The sequence below is a fragment of the Polychytrium aggregatum genome, assembly GCF_025602895.1.
Source record: "Polychytrium aggregatum strain JEL109 chromosome Unknown BJ171scaffold_24, whole genome shotgun sequence".
NCBI lineage: Eukaryota > Fungi > Chytridiomycota > Chytridiomycetes > Polychytriales > Polychytrium > Polychytrium aggregatum.
Window position 1 is genome coordinate 78,744 of NW_026516226.1, and position 12,914 is coordinate 91,657.

A 12,914-nucleotide genomic window follows, 5' to 3' on the forward strand; every position below is an offset into this window, starting at 1 on the left:
GCTCGCTGTGCGACGGCTGCTTTCGCTTGGGTGCCATGACTGCTGTTTGGGGAGGCTACCGGTCCTGGTGTCAGATGCGCGATATGGTTCGGGTGGTGCGGCCTGGGTGGTGTGGTCGGGGGTGTCGTCGCGGCTGGGTGCTGCTGTTGCTGGCTCCGATCGCCAAAAAAAAGTAATTAATATGCGGCTCGAGCCGGCCAAGCCGGATGCAGCCGGCTGCGGCTGGCGAGCCACGTGTGACGCATGCCATGTCAGCCGTCGCTGGGCGATCTGGATGCGCGACGGGGAGCAGGCCGACCGCCATCTTGGCTCTGGTCTCGCTGGTTCTGTCGATTCTGTCGATTCTGTCGATTCTGTCGATTCTGTCGATTCTGTCGATTAGGTAGTGTATCCGCACCAGGGTACGGCGGGCCTATGGAATCATCCCGGCACATGCTGCATTCACAGTGTTATCTTGCCAGCCCCACTCGATTGTGGGCCCATCTGGATCGAATAGCCGCCGAAACGGCTCATCCGCCCATATCTGACATATCTCCCACCGCATTGGTTTGTCCATCTGCATATCTTGCGCGCAGGCATACTGTTCATTCATTCCCTGTCCAAATACTGTCCTGTTGCACTTGGCAGTTGCTCCAGAATCTTATCATCCCCGAGATCCGCACACATAGAACAGCTCCAACACCACACCGATGCGATTGATCCACATTGCCCGGGCCGCTCGGCGGCCCCTTTTCCTGTTGTCAGCCGGGCGCTGCTCGCTATCTGCAGCAAGCTTGTCCTCTATCCGACTGCACTCCACCGCCGTGCCCTTGGTTGACAAGAGCGCGCCCCTCGGGACTCTGCGCGAGTGGTCCTCGCAGTTCTACTCCTCGCCAGGCTTTTCACGAACCCACAGCTGCGGAGAGCTGTCTCCTGAGCACGATGGCCAATCGGTGGCTCTGAGTGGCTGGGCATTGAATTCGCGCAAGATCGGATCGGACTTGACGTTTCTGCCTCTCCGCGACGCACACGGCACCGTCCAGCTGGTGCACCAAATCTCGCTGGACTCTCCCTCTGAAAAAGACCTGTTCATCCGCGAGACCCTGCTCTCGCTGACACCCGAGTCTGTCATCTCCATCAAAGGCATCGTAAGGCGTCGCCCGGAGGCGGCCGTCCAGGGCGGCTCGCCGCTGGGCTCCATCGAGGTCTCGGTGACGGATCTCAAGGTTCTGAACAGAGCCTGTCCACTCCCATTCTCGACAGTCTCCAAGGCCCTGATCCCGAACGAAGAGGCCCGCCTCAAGTATCGCTATGTCGATCTCCGGCGCCCCAAGCTGCAGGACAACATCCGCAAACGATCGCGTGCCGCCCGCGCCGCCCGCGACTTCCTGTATGCCCACGACTTTGTCGAGGTCGAGACTCCGTATCTCTTCAAAAGCACCCCCGAGGGTGCTCGTGAGTTTCTGGTTCCCACCCGCACCAAGGGCAAGTTCTATGCTCTGCCGCAGTCGCCGCAGCAGTACAAGCAGGTCCTCATGTCTGCTTCGGTGGACCGATATTTCCAGATCGCTCGCTGCTTCCGCGATGAGTCGCTCGGCGCCGATCGCCAACCCGAGTTCACCCAGATCGATATCGAAATGTCGTTTATCGAGATGAACGACATCATGAAGTTGCTCGAGTCTCTGGCTGCGACCATCTGGAAAGAAGTGCTCGGCGTCGACATCCGACTGCCCGTGCCTCGCATGACCTACGCCGAAGCCATGCGTCGCTTTGGATCCGACAAGCCTGACATCCGCTTTGACATGGAGATTCAGCCGCTTATCGACTCCATCGACTCGGGCCATATGGTCGAGGGCCTGGTCGTCAAGCAGGCACACAAACACCTCAACACGAAACAGCTTCAGTCTCTCCGCGATACCGTTCTACAAGAAAACTTTGTCCATCTTGGAGGCTTCCCCAAGAGCCAGGATCTACTCTTTGTCAAGATCACTAACGACAACCTCCAAAGCTGGCCACAGAAGATACGGTTTCTCTCCGGCCATCCTGAGGCCGCTGCCAAGTTGGGTGGCGTGGAGCCGGGGGATTTGGTTGTCCTCAACTACCGCAAACAGGGCTATCTTGGCCCACACACCATCATGGGCCGGACGCGACTACATCTTTCCAAGGCCCTGATAGCCGCTGGTGCTCTGGACATCGATCCGTCGCGTGCTCTTTCATTCCTGTGGGTCCACGATTTCCCGCTCTTCACACCCACTGCCGACATCGATACTGCCTCTGGCGAGCTTGCCCTCGAGGCAACGCATCACCCCTTCACCGCACCCAACCCTGAAGATCTGCACCTCCTCCCAAGCGATCCGCTTTCTGTCCGAGGTCTGCATTATGACTTTGTCCTCAATGGCCAGGAAATCGGTGGCGGCTCCATCCGCGCTCACGACCCCCGCCTCCAGAACTATATCTTTTCGGAGATCCTCAAGATTCCCTCCGAGAAAGTCCAGACGGACTTTGGCCACCTGCTCGATGCGCTGCAGTTTGGCTGCCCACCACATGGTGGCTTTGCCTTTGGCTTTGACAGACTCATGGCCATTCTGTGTGGAGCCCCGAGTATCCGCGACGTGATCGCCTTTCCCAAACTAGCCGGCGGCGATCTCTTCGTCGACAGCCCCAACAGCGTGAGCAATGAGCGACTCAAGGAGTATCACATCCAGATCGAAGCCAGCAACAACGTCTGAGCAAGTCAGGTATCCCGGCACGGCTACAATGCGTGCAACATGAAACGGAAGCACCTGCGCTTGTCGCTTCTATTTTTGAGTGGAATACACATCTGTCCATCTCGTGGAAGCAGGGGCCATAGACACGCAGGAGCCGTGATCATTCAAACCACGACGGAAACGCCTCGACGACTGACTGGCAACGGCGGCGATGTGATGCCGCAGCGGGACCATGCCGCAGTGCGACCTCATTGAGAGATGCTGAGATTGTGCTCATCCTGGGATATATCTGCTGCTTCGCGCTCTGGTCCTTTGATGGTTATCTGATCCTGTACTGCACCTCAAAGTTGCTTTGGGTGGTGGGTTTCAATCAATGTCGACGGCTCGCGCCTTGCCCGAATATCGGGAGAGCGACTTTCCTGGAAGTTGCGCATTTCATGTTTGTCGTGTTAAGATCGCCCCATGATCGCTTTGCAGTGGTGTTTCACTGTGCATCCAAGCCTCTTGGTCACAACGCAGGCTGCAGTAGGTGCCGCCTTGCCCATCAACTTACTCGGTGCCAAATACTCGGCGCTTTGACCCAGCGAGGCGCTGTCCAAGTTTTGGATTGACTCCGTAAGCGCCGTCGAGATCTGGTTGAGCTCTTCCCGTCTCCGTTCCATGGCTCCGAGAATGTCATCATTGCCCATCGCAGCGCTTGAGAGTTGGTACTCCTGGATGGATGGATCGGAATCGCATCGAGTTCAGTCCGCCATCGGCAGTCTCAGCGTCTTCTCAGCTTGATAATAGATAGTTTCGGTCAGTGCGGGACAGAACGACGTACCATTGCTTTCGGTGCAGCGAGCGGAGGGTCTGCCGCATCAAACGTCCAAACCACGGCCGGTTGGTGATATCCAAAACTTATAAACAGCATGAGATGGTCATGCGGATGAAACTGCAGGTCGTCAATGGGAAACTGGAGCCCCAACCGTCTGTAAACGGTGACAATGGCCCCGGTATCGCAGCGCCATACTGTTGCCTGTCCGTCCTCGCCACCGGCAGCAACGAATGTCCCACACGGCGAAAACGAAGCTCGCCAAAAGTGGTTTGCATATCCGCTGTGATCGCCTGTGGAGCGCGGTCCGCTCTTGGGCGGCGAGTACGAGGCGTCAAGTTGCTTGTCCTGGAGGACCGTAAGCAGCCTGTAGATACGCGAGTCGACTAGATGGATTGTGCCGTTGCTGTATCGTATCAACAGCTTTCTGAAGTTTGGGTGGAGTTTCAGACACGTTACGGAGGCGTCCTGAGATGCGGCGAATGTGGTGTGTATATGTCCTGGAGTCGTTAGTGCCAACAGCAGCCAAGAGTGCCCCAGCACTGCTTCACTGCAATCGTCAGGGAGGCTCGCTCATCCAGCCCTTGGTGCCCAAATCCACAAAGAACTCGTCTCGTCGGTAGATACCTGAAGTGGCGAGAGCGTCTTGATGCAATCGTATGCGACTTCTCCGCGTCGTAGCCCTGGGATCTCACAGCTCCAGACTTTGACGACCCCGGAGCCGTCGCCGGAATACATCTTGCGGCCTTCCTCACCAAAGACGATGCTGTTAACTCGCGACGAGTGACCGCTAAGTGTCAACATCGGTCCGCCTTCAAGCGAGATTGGCTGGCTTCCGAGCAACTGATAGGGCTCGTATTGCCAAAAGCGAATGCGCCCATCGAAGCACCCTGTAACTATGAGCCTGTTCATGCGCGGGCGGATGGCCCAACGTTAGTCACGACCATGTGTGCTTGTGCCTCCCCCCTCCTCCATCCGCATACTCAAGAGACCGAGGAGGCTGGGATCTGAGTCACTGATGGGCAAACTGGTGAATGCGATGCGGACTTAAGACAGGAAACGTGCCTTGGGTTCAGAGCCATGGGATGGAATACCGCAGTGTAGACGTAGGCCGGATGCAATATCACGGACTTTTGGCGCACGCTCCCGTCGCCTCCAAAGAACCAGACGCGAACAGTGCCGTCGGAGGATGCGCTGATGAGCTCGCTGCAGTGTCAAGACGGCCGGAGAGTGAGCATCAAATCCATAACAGTCGCTTGCTTGGCTGCAAGCAGATGACTTTTGGGGAATGCATATGCTATCATGAAGCCAACGCCTGAGAGCGTACTCATCCTCGCTCGCCCAGCTGAGAGAATAGACGAGATCTTGGTGTCCTTCAAGAGTCGCCACTCGGTCACCCGTGAGGACATCATAGACCTTGATCGGATAGCTGCTTGTAGACACACAGGCGATGGCCACGTATATGCCGCCGTTGGAGAAGGAGCATGCAAACGAGCCGCTGCATTGGGACCAACGAAAGATGCAGTATAATAGATCGTCAGCCCACACGATGGAGGCTCAGGCTCAGCATCTAGTGGCGTTCACTCTATCACCTCTCGTCGCTGCTCAATCGATATCGCAGCCGGGTAGGCAGCAAGAACCTTTGTCCTGGTTCTCGTCTCCACTTTGGCTGTCGTTCAGCGGTGGTTGGGTTAGGGCAAAGTATTTGTTGAGTAGCCGAAGGCAGGTAAAAGAAGTAGTGTCCTGTGGTCTTAGATTCACTTCGATCGACGATTCTGCGATCCAAGTAGCCAACTCACCGCATTGGACAGTGCCAGAAGACTCTTCATCATTGGATCCATGATCTTTTTCTTCTCGGAATACTCATCGAGCATCTGGAATGCACGTGCTGCATTAGGAGCGTCAGCGACCCGCATCTCTACCCTTCAGCACCGCACACACGTACCTGCTCCAGTGTCATCTTTCCGATCTCGATATCCGTGGGAAGGTTGGCTCGCCGGATCACTTGACGACGCCTCGGGGGCACATGAGCTTTGACGGTCACGTATCTACAGCGAATGAAGCCAAGTAAGATGAGAGATTGGATTTGACCCAAGTCGCCGATCCGCAGAGAGGGCCGTGGGCTCGCCAGATAGCAGGGCACTCGACGAGCGCGCGACAAGAAATACTAACAGTGTCGAAGGGTATTTTTCTTTTTCCATCTGCCAGTAGTAGTACGCATTCGGGATGTTGTCTTGCTCCGGAGGCTCGTTCTTGATTTTTGGGTACCGATACATCTGCAGGCGGGCCTGAGAGTCGTTCAGCCAGAGACGCAACGAGCCGATTGTTCAAGGTTCAGAGCGACATATTCCCATGACCGAAGGGTCATCCGTTCTTTGGCAATCCGCACAATCCATACCATCTGCTCGGTATTTGCATTGCCAGCATGGCCGACCAGCTTCAAGAATGCCCACGCTATCCGGTGCCATCCGTCATGCGTTCTGTTTAGCCGATGCAGCAGAGTACGAGGCCGGTCAGTTGACACAGACAAGGTATATCCCAGGGCCCAACCCTCGCTGATACCGATTTGCCACTCTGCTGACGGACAGAGCATACTTTTGAGCCAGTGCACTGTTCGTTGTAAAGTCAAGGACCTCAAACAGCATCATCGTAGAGGGTTTCAGGATCGACAGGTATTCGACGTCGACAACAATTTCTTCCTCCCACAGTGGTGTGACCTTGCGTCCCTGGAGTTTGTATGGCTGCAGTTCCAGCATGTGGGCAGATCACCCCGGCACACCGATGAAGAGGCAAGTCAATACCCGAGTTCCACACGCAGCAGCGATTGTTCTGCGCTCGATCGTGCGTCAAGGACGCTATCGGTCTCTGGTGCCTGGCTGAATGCTCTGGAATCTGCCTCTGTTACCTTCGTCATCAGCGGCAGGATGTAGTCAATGGCTTTCCCTTCGTTGAAATATGTAGCCGGCTTCTCTTTGTTGCCCTTGCTCAAGTACTGGCCGGTGGTGGCGTCTGCATTGGATATTGGCGGGTGCAGCACGTCAGTCCCCAGGCATGGCCAAAGGCCGAATTATCACCTTCACTGCTACAATTTACCGATGAAACTGATCTTCACCACAGGGTGGACGATGAAGCTGCTGAGCTCCAAGGCATCGATTGAATGAATCTTGATCAGCACGACCTGCGACTCAAAGTCCTTCTCACTCTTGTCAAGATGGCGGAAGAGCCCCTTGGATTGATTCGACTCGTGGGTCTTGGTCTTGGTCTTCCGGACATCATCCGGCGCCAGGGTGGGTGTTTTCGATCGCGGACGGCTCTGCGCTGCTCCGTGTGCCGGGCTGCGTTCTCGCGATCTGGCGCTTCGGCTTCCGGATTTGTTCTTTGACTTGGATTTGGATTTGGATTTGGATCTGGAACTTGGTTTGGATTTCCGGTGCCGCTTCTCGCGTAATCGGCCGCGGGTCTGCTTGTCGTCGGCCCACTCCTCCTTCAGATACTCTTGGCTGGCCTGAAGGACCGCCTCGAGCTGCTGCTGGGGCGTGGTTTCGGGGTCTCTCGGCATGTCTATGGATCGCGATGGCTCGTTGCAGCGCTTTCGCTCGCCTCCTGGAATGCCGCGGTAATTGCTGAGGCGACTCATGGTGGGAATGTGGTTTGTCCGCATCCCATTCTCCAAAAGCCCGCCAAATCGGCCCTCCCCCTATTCCGCTCCACTCCACACTCCACCGTTCAGAGGACACGTTCTCATACAGCCCGCCAATCTCCGATCCGCCAATCTCCGACTGCCGCACTGAATCGTTGGATCGAAGTATGTGTATTCAGGATCCAGAGAAAGGGGAGTGTCCTCGCGGACAAGACTTGTGTGGCTCCGTGAACAGTGCGCGTTTCGATCATCCCGTATTGCCGCCTCCTGTGTTGCTGTTGCCTTTCGAGATGATCGATGCGTTCTGGTTGCGCAGCATCATGCCAAAGTTGGTGGCAAACGTGGTCTTGCCTGGGGCTCCGGGGGCAGGCGGTTGAGTTTGCTGCTGTTGCGGCTGCTGTTGCGGCTGTGACTGAGAGTATCCGCCGGATCCTGCAACCCGCACCGAGCGGATACTGAGTTCGTCGGCGCTCTGCTTCCGCACTCCGTGGGACGGAGGGGCACTTGAAGTGGGGACGTAAGCTCGACGATCCTTGATCTTGATGTTGTTCACAACCACCTCGAGATGATTGCCGGGTCCATCGATGCCTTCGAGATCGGAGCAATTCTGGATGAAATACTGGATATCGATCAAAAGCCTATGGAGGGTGGAGAGAACGAGAAGGATATGCCCGTTAGTGTCTCATTCACTCAGCGATGGCCGTGTGGCTGTTGTCTGCAGCGAGGACATGGATACTTTCAAGAGCAAGTGCCTTACCGATTCTTTCCAGCACTTGTGAAAAGATCCATCTTCTTGAGGTCATCTTCCAACTGGATGACATACTCTCTGAAGATTTGAGTGAATATCATCTGCGCGACAGATAATCAAGGCGATTAGTTGAGGCGGTTCAGATCAGAGCCAATGAGCAGTCGCAACTTGCTCCACACAAGAGTGCTGGCGGGGTTGTGTGCATCGCGTTTGAACCAGCAAGGGTGCTGTCTTCAGCATAGCCAGGTGGTCCTCGATCCGGGACGCACCTTGATCGCCTCGGGCCGAAGCAGCTTAATCAGCACTCGATGCAGCGTCCCAATTTCCTTGACGAGGGCAACCATGTATACGCTGGTGACGTCGGTATGGTCGGATGCAAGCTCGCGAAGCTCGGGCTGATCCCAGTTCACAGAGCAGAGGTTCTTGGAATGGAACTCGAGTCGGTCAGTCATGAGCGACACCAGTTTGAAATAGAGCCCGTTCTGGTGCTCGCGGTAATCCTGCGTGCAAGGGTGGAAGGCGAATTGGCGGTCAGGACAGTGACGTTATCAACGCAGCAATACCAGTGGTGGCGGCTGTGCCTTGGTCACGCAGCATCGATGTCATACCGAGAGGAGTCTATCAAAGTCTGCCAGCAGGACTTGCTGCTTTGCTGTGAGATAGCCCGATACTACTGTCTTCAAGTGGGGAATGATCGCCGTGACCACACCAATGGACTGTGCCGTTAGCGCTGGCAGCAGAGCGACAAAAGGAGCAGAAAACAGATGTCAGTCGCGTCCTCGATCCTCAGTCCGCTACCCAAGTCGGGCGTCAAGGCCCACAAACTGCATACCCATGTGCCGGGCAGTGATGTTTCGAAGTCCTGCTGACCGCATTGCACCGGCACCCAGAATCATTTGGCATGCCCTGGAGTTGAAAAGCTATGATTTCCATGCCCCGCCCCCGCGAACAAAGGGTCAGTATCTCTGCAAACGCATCTCCCCTCACCCCATCATCTGGATCACATCGGCAGCACTAGCACGGCAGCACTAGCACGGCAGCACGTCGTGGCGAGCCAACCTTAAGTATCTCGACGATCCTGTTCAGAACGTCAGTTGTGAGGGACGGGATGTGGTCCAGACACGCCATATACTCCGTCAGCATCTTCAGGAACAACAGCACGGATATGACGACGTAGTATTTTTCGTTGTCCAGTATCAGGTATTTGAGCGTCTTGGGGCCGTTGGCCACGATTTTTCGGTTGTCTTGCTTGGCTACGGCAGGGGCGGCGCTGCTGCCGCTGGAAAGATCAAACTCTCCATCGGCTCCGATGTCGATGTTGTCTGTGCTGTCAAAGGCCTCGTCGCTTTGCTGCTCGCGCAGCTTGCTCTGGGCAGTACTGGGCGACACAGTTTTGGCACTCGAGGCAGTGGAGTAGACGATTTGGTCAGCTAGGAGCTGAAAGTCAACAGCAACTTCGGCCTGGACCCACTGCTCGTTGTCGATAAGCATGGTGATCTGCTTTCTACGCTCGTCATGGAAATGGTTCAGGAAGGCCTTGGCCTGGCGTTTCGGGGTCGAAGGGCCGTTGGTGAGTACCGATGGGGATGTGCACAATCGCAGGGCAGCAATACACCCACAACAATGCTCACCGCACATCCGGCACAATGGCCCACGCGATACTTGCCTGCGAGAGCATCGTGCCTTTCAGACCAAAGCACATGCGACCACAGAGACCCTCCCCTCCTCCGATGAACTCCCATGTTGCGCCAAACAGGCGGTAAAAGTCCTTGGGGTTCAGCTGGGCATTCTGCTCAGAGCGCACGCTCAGCAGCTTGGCGCACCGCACGTGTGCTAGATCCGAGATCGCAAAGACAACGTCGGACGACTCTTGCCCGAGCTGGGTGAACGTCGATATCGACGGCGCCGAGCCGCTCGAGCTTCTGCCGACCGGGGATGCAAAGTCCTTGTCTGGGGTACCGAGTTGCGAATACTGCCTTTGTAGAATATCGTCGGCCGAGCCAAACTCGTCCTGGTCCTCCGACAGCTGGGGGAGGAGCTTTGAGGGGGTTCCAAGCGCTGGCGTTTTGGATGAGGGCTCGGAATCTAACAGTTTAAGGCTCTCGGTTCCAATGACGATGCCGGAATCTTGAGCCTCTTTCAGCAGCACCAGTGTCAGCTCGTGGACAATCGATGTTCGCTGGATCACATGGAGCAGCGAAACGTAGACATTCATCAAGACGCCATAGAAGGCGTCAAAGCTCATCGCTCGAAGCTGGCGAGCCAGCGCGCTTGAGTCGCAGATTGAGGTTATGAAAGCGGCGAAAACACGTCAGGAGCCATGGCAAGGACGACGTGATATAGGCGGTAAGGACGCAGCGGCGACGGCAAAATCGAGGGAAGGGCGAGCATATAGGCTGCCAAAGCCGGTGGCCGGACGCACATAAGCTGCTATCGGAGCCGTCCGCAGAATCACGTCTCGGCCGCATACCTGTTCTTTCCCGAGCCCTTATCCTCCATATAGATTGGCGAGATGGCGGGATAGTGCTATTGAGTGATGTCACTGTCAGGGACTGTTCGCCTTTGCCTGTGCCTTGGAGACATAATAGCACATCATACGACCGCGCCACCAAGGCCAAGGCGCCGGAGGCCATGAAGGAGCCCGCGCGGCAGCAGCAACGTACGATTGCACTGTACCTGCTTCATCGCCGCCTTGATTTCGGCCATGATCGTCGTCTTGTACACCTGGAATGCTGCTGGCAGCCTATCCATCTTGAGCAGCCCCATGACCAGTGGCCGCATACGTAGCTTCAGGTTGTCTTCCCATATGAGCAGGGCAGGCACATTCTGGGCGGTATCAGCGGCACCGCCTACAGACGACAGCTGTCTCGGATCGCCACTCAGAATGCTGGAAATCCAGTGGATAATCGGGGCATTTTTGATGCGGGGACTGATTTTGGAGACCGGGTCGATGAGCCTGAGTGTTTCGCGAAGGTCGCTTACCAAAACACTGACAAACTCCGACTCCATAAGCATCGAGATGGTGCGGGACATCTCCGAGAGCTGGCCATAGAGATTCGCGAGCGAACGCACGCCTCTGAGGTCCAGAGAGAGCGGCATGTTGGACGCTTTGGGCATCCATTGCACTCCAGGACCAAGCACCCTGAGCTGGTCGGCTTTGGTGTCCGGTGATGGCGAGGCGCTGCCCTTGAGCATGGCACTGGTTTCTTCGATTAGATCGAGCACCGAGACATAGTCGCCCTGGCCTAACAGGACCTGGATCATGGGCTGGGTTTGTTTGACCTCGGACACCAGCTTGATGCTGGAGTAGAGCAGCGCAAGCTTCCCACGCCGTTTCTTGAGCTGCACAACCGACAGACCCTTCTTGACCTGGTCGGCAGAAAGGCGCTTGAGTTTGGTGCGCAAGTCGTTGATTTCGGCGACACACGATTGTGTCTCTTGATGCAAGGCCTGGAGATTCGACAGAGCCGAGAAGAACGACTGCGATCGCTGTGAGATTTCCATGAGCAGGTGTACCTCCACGATCTCCAGGTACGATGATAGCTTGTCCTGAAGCAGATGGCTGGTCAGCACCATTTCGTTTGAGGACGTGCTGGTGGCTCGGGTCAGGTCGGCTTGCTCGGTAACCTCTCTCCAGGTATGTGGGTTGCTCAGGTTGAAGCTACCGTCAAAAAACTGAGCCGGAACGAGATCGAGCGAGGGTGCGTTGGTCGATGCCAGCTTTTTCCGCGCCGAGTCGTTGCGACCCTTGTAGCTGTCCTGGATGCCCATCTCGCTGAGCTTTGTTGAGATGTCGGTCATGGACTGCGACTGCTGACTCCCGCCGAGGACAGGATTGCCTTCTGTCGCAACGGCCAGGCCGATGGCTCGGTTGTACTGGTACCGGTCGATCACATCGGAGATGCTTTTGAGGTAGGGATCAAACTCGGGCGTCCGGACCTTGCGGATGAGGGTTTGTGGAATGATGGGGAGCGTATCCATGCCCTTGAGAGGCTTGGCGCCAGACTTTGCCTGGACGGTCGGATCGTTCAAAATGCCCTGCAATTCAGGATGGCGGCCGATCGTCAATACCATGCAGCCGGAATCGGGCGGGGTGGTAAGCCCGCAAGGCAGCGAGAGCGGCGAGCGCAATGCAACATGACCATTGGCGAGCAAGCGACCGATCTGCGAGTCGAGGGATGGGAAGCAAGGCAGGCAGGCCAGCAAGGCCGCTGCACATCTGGCAGGGAATGCCCGACGGCGGGTTGGTGCATCGGATTCCAGTGGCAAGTCGATGAATCAAAGTTCAACCGCCAGCGCCAACCGCCGGCACAACGCAACGTTCACGGTGCATCACAGCGCCTGAGCAACGAGCACCAGAACCCACCGATATTGCGTTCTGGCCCATATCCCCAATGGACCACGGATGTTCATTGTTGAGCACCTCTTCAAAGGGATTCTCGGATATCGCACTCTTGCGGATGGTGAACGAATCCGAAGACTGAGGAGGCGGGCCGGACTGGCCGGACTTGCCGGCAGGGAGTTGGCTGGAGCCGAAGCTGCTGTTGCTCATTGACGACGACGACACAAGCGAGGTGGCCAGGGCGGCGTCATAGGCCGAGCGCGGGGTGGTTGACGAGGGACGCCGGGTGTCGTCCAGCGATTTATGGGCCGGGTCGGCAGCCGAGGGCGGGTTTGGGGAAGAGACGGTCCACTTGAACGGCGAGAGCGACATTTGAGGTGCCTTGATGCCAGGGGAGAAGGCAGCAAGGGCAGGCCCGATGAGCCGGAGGGGCGAGGAAGCGCGACGACAATGGGTTGCCGAGACGAGCCCTGGGAATCAGGACGATGGGCTGCGGACGAGATTCGAGACAACCGGCAGGAGGGCCTGCTCAAAGACAAGCCGAGGCGGGAGACGAGCAGAAGACGAGAGCCCTCAGGACCGCCCCACACAAGCAAGCACCCGGCCAGCGATGCTGCAGGCCATCGGTGTGCCGAACTGCCCAGGCATTGCCGGCCGAACAGCTGCGATTGCATCTGGTGATT

The 12,914-nt window shown here is 56.7% G+C and overlaps 3 protein-coding genes across 3 annotated transcripts; 1 reads left to right on the forward strand and 2 right to left on the reverse strand.

Moving 5' to 3' along the window:
* The first annotated feature begins 328 nt into the window (after window positions 1-328).
* Window positions 329-2,743, forward strand: BJ171DRAFT_143726 (aspartyl-tRNA synthetase). The gene is made up of 2 exons (XM_053105718.1): window positions 329-364; window positions 576-2,743. Exon 2 carries the CDS (start codon window positions 690-692, stop codon window positions 2,706-2,708), a length of 2,019 nt encoding a protein of 672 aa, XP_052965499.1. The 5' UTR covers window positions 329-364; window positions 576-689; the 3' UTR covers window positions 2,709-2,743.
* Window positions 2,744-3,053: 310 nt separating this feature from the next.
* On the reverse strand, window positions 3,054-7,138 carry BJ171DRAFT_582925 (WD40-repeat-containing domain protein; the record flags this gene model as incomplete). Its single annotated transcript, XM_053114221.1, has 14 exons — window positions 3,054-3,106; window positions 3,241-3,400; window positions 3,511-3,969; window positions 4,129-4,291; window positions 4,549-4,707; window positions 4,829-4,999; window positions 5,142-5,170; window positions 5,301-5,375; window positions 5,447-5,549; window positions 5,674-5,789; window positions 5,900-5,981; window positions 6,097-6,242; window positions 6,407-6,510; window positions 6,595-7,138. 14 exons carry the CDS (start codon window positions 7,136-7,138, stop codon window positions 3,054-3,056), a joined length of 2,364 nt encoding a protein of 787 aa, XP_052965500.1.
* Window positions 7,139-7,388: 250 nt separating this feature from the next.
* Window positions 7,389-12,441, reverse strand: BJ171DRAFT_425365 (Vps54-like protein-domain-containing protein; the record flags this gene model as incomplete). The annotated part of the gene is made up of 10 exons (XM_053107714.1): window positions 7,389-7,779; window positions 7,899-7,990; window positions 8,159-8,389; window positions 8,498-8,619; window positions 8,722-8,809; window positions 8,949-9,431; window positions 9,535-10,159; window positions 10,345-10,415; window positions 10,566-11,927; window positions 12,256-12,441. 10 exons carry the CDS (start codon window positions 12,439-12,441, stop codon window positions 7,389-7,391), a joined length of 3,651 nt encoding a protein of 1,216 aa, XP_052965501.1.
* Window positions 12,442-12,914: the final 473 nt, after the last annotated feature.

Bases quoted from the DNA above. Each gene is read 5' to 3' on its own strand.
- BJ171DRAFT_143726 (XM_053105718.1), top strand. From the start codon at position 690: ATGCGATTGATCCACATTGCCCGGGCCGCTCGGCGGCCCCTTTTCCTG.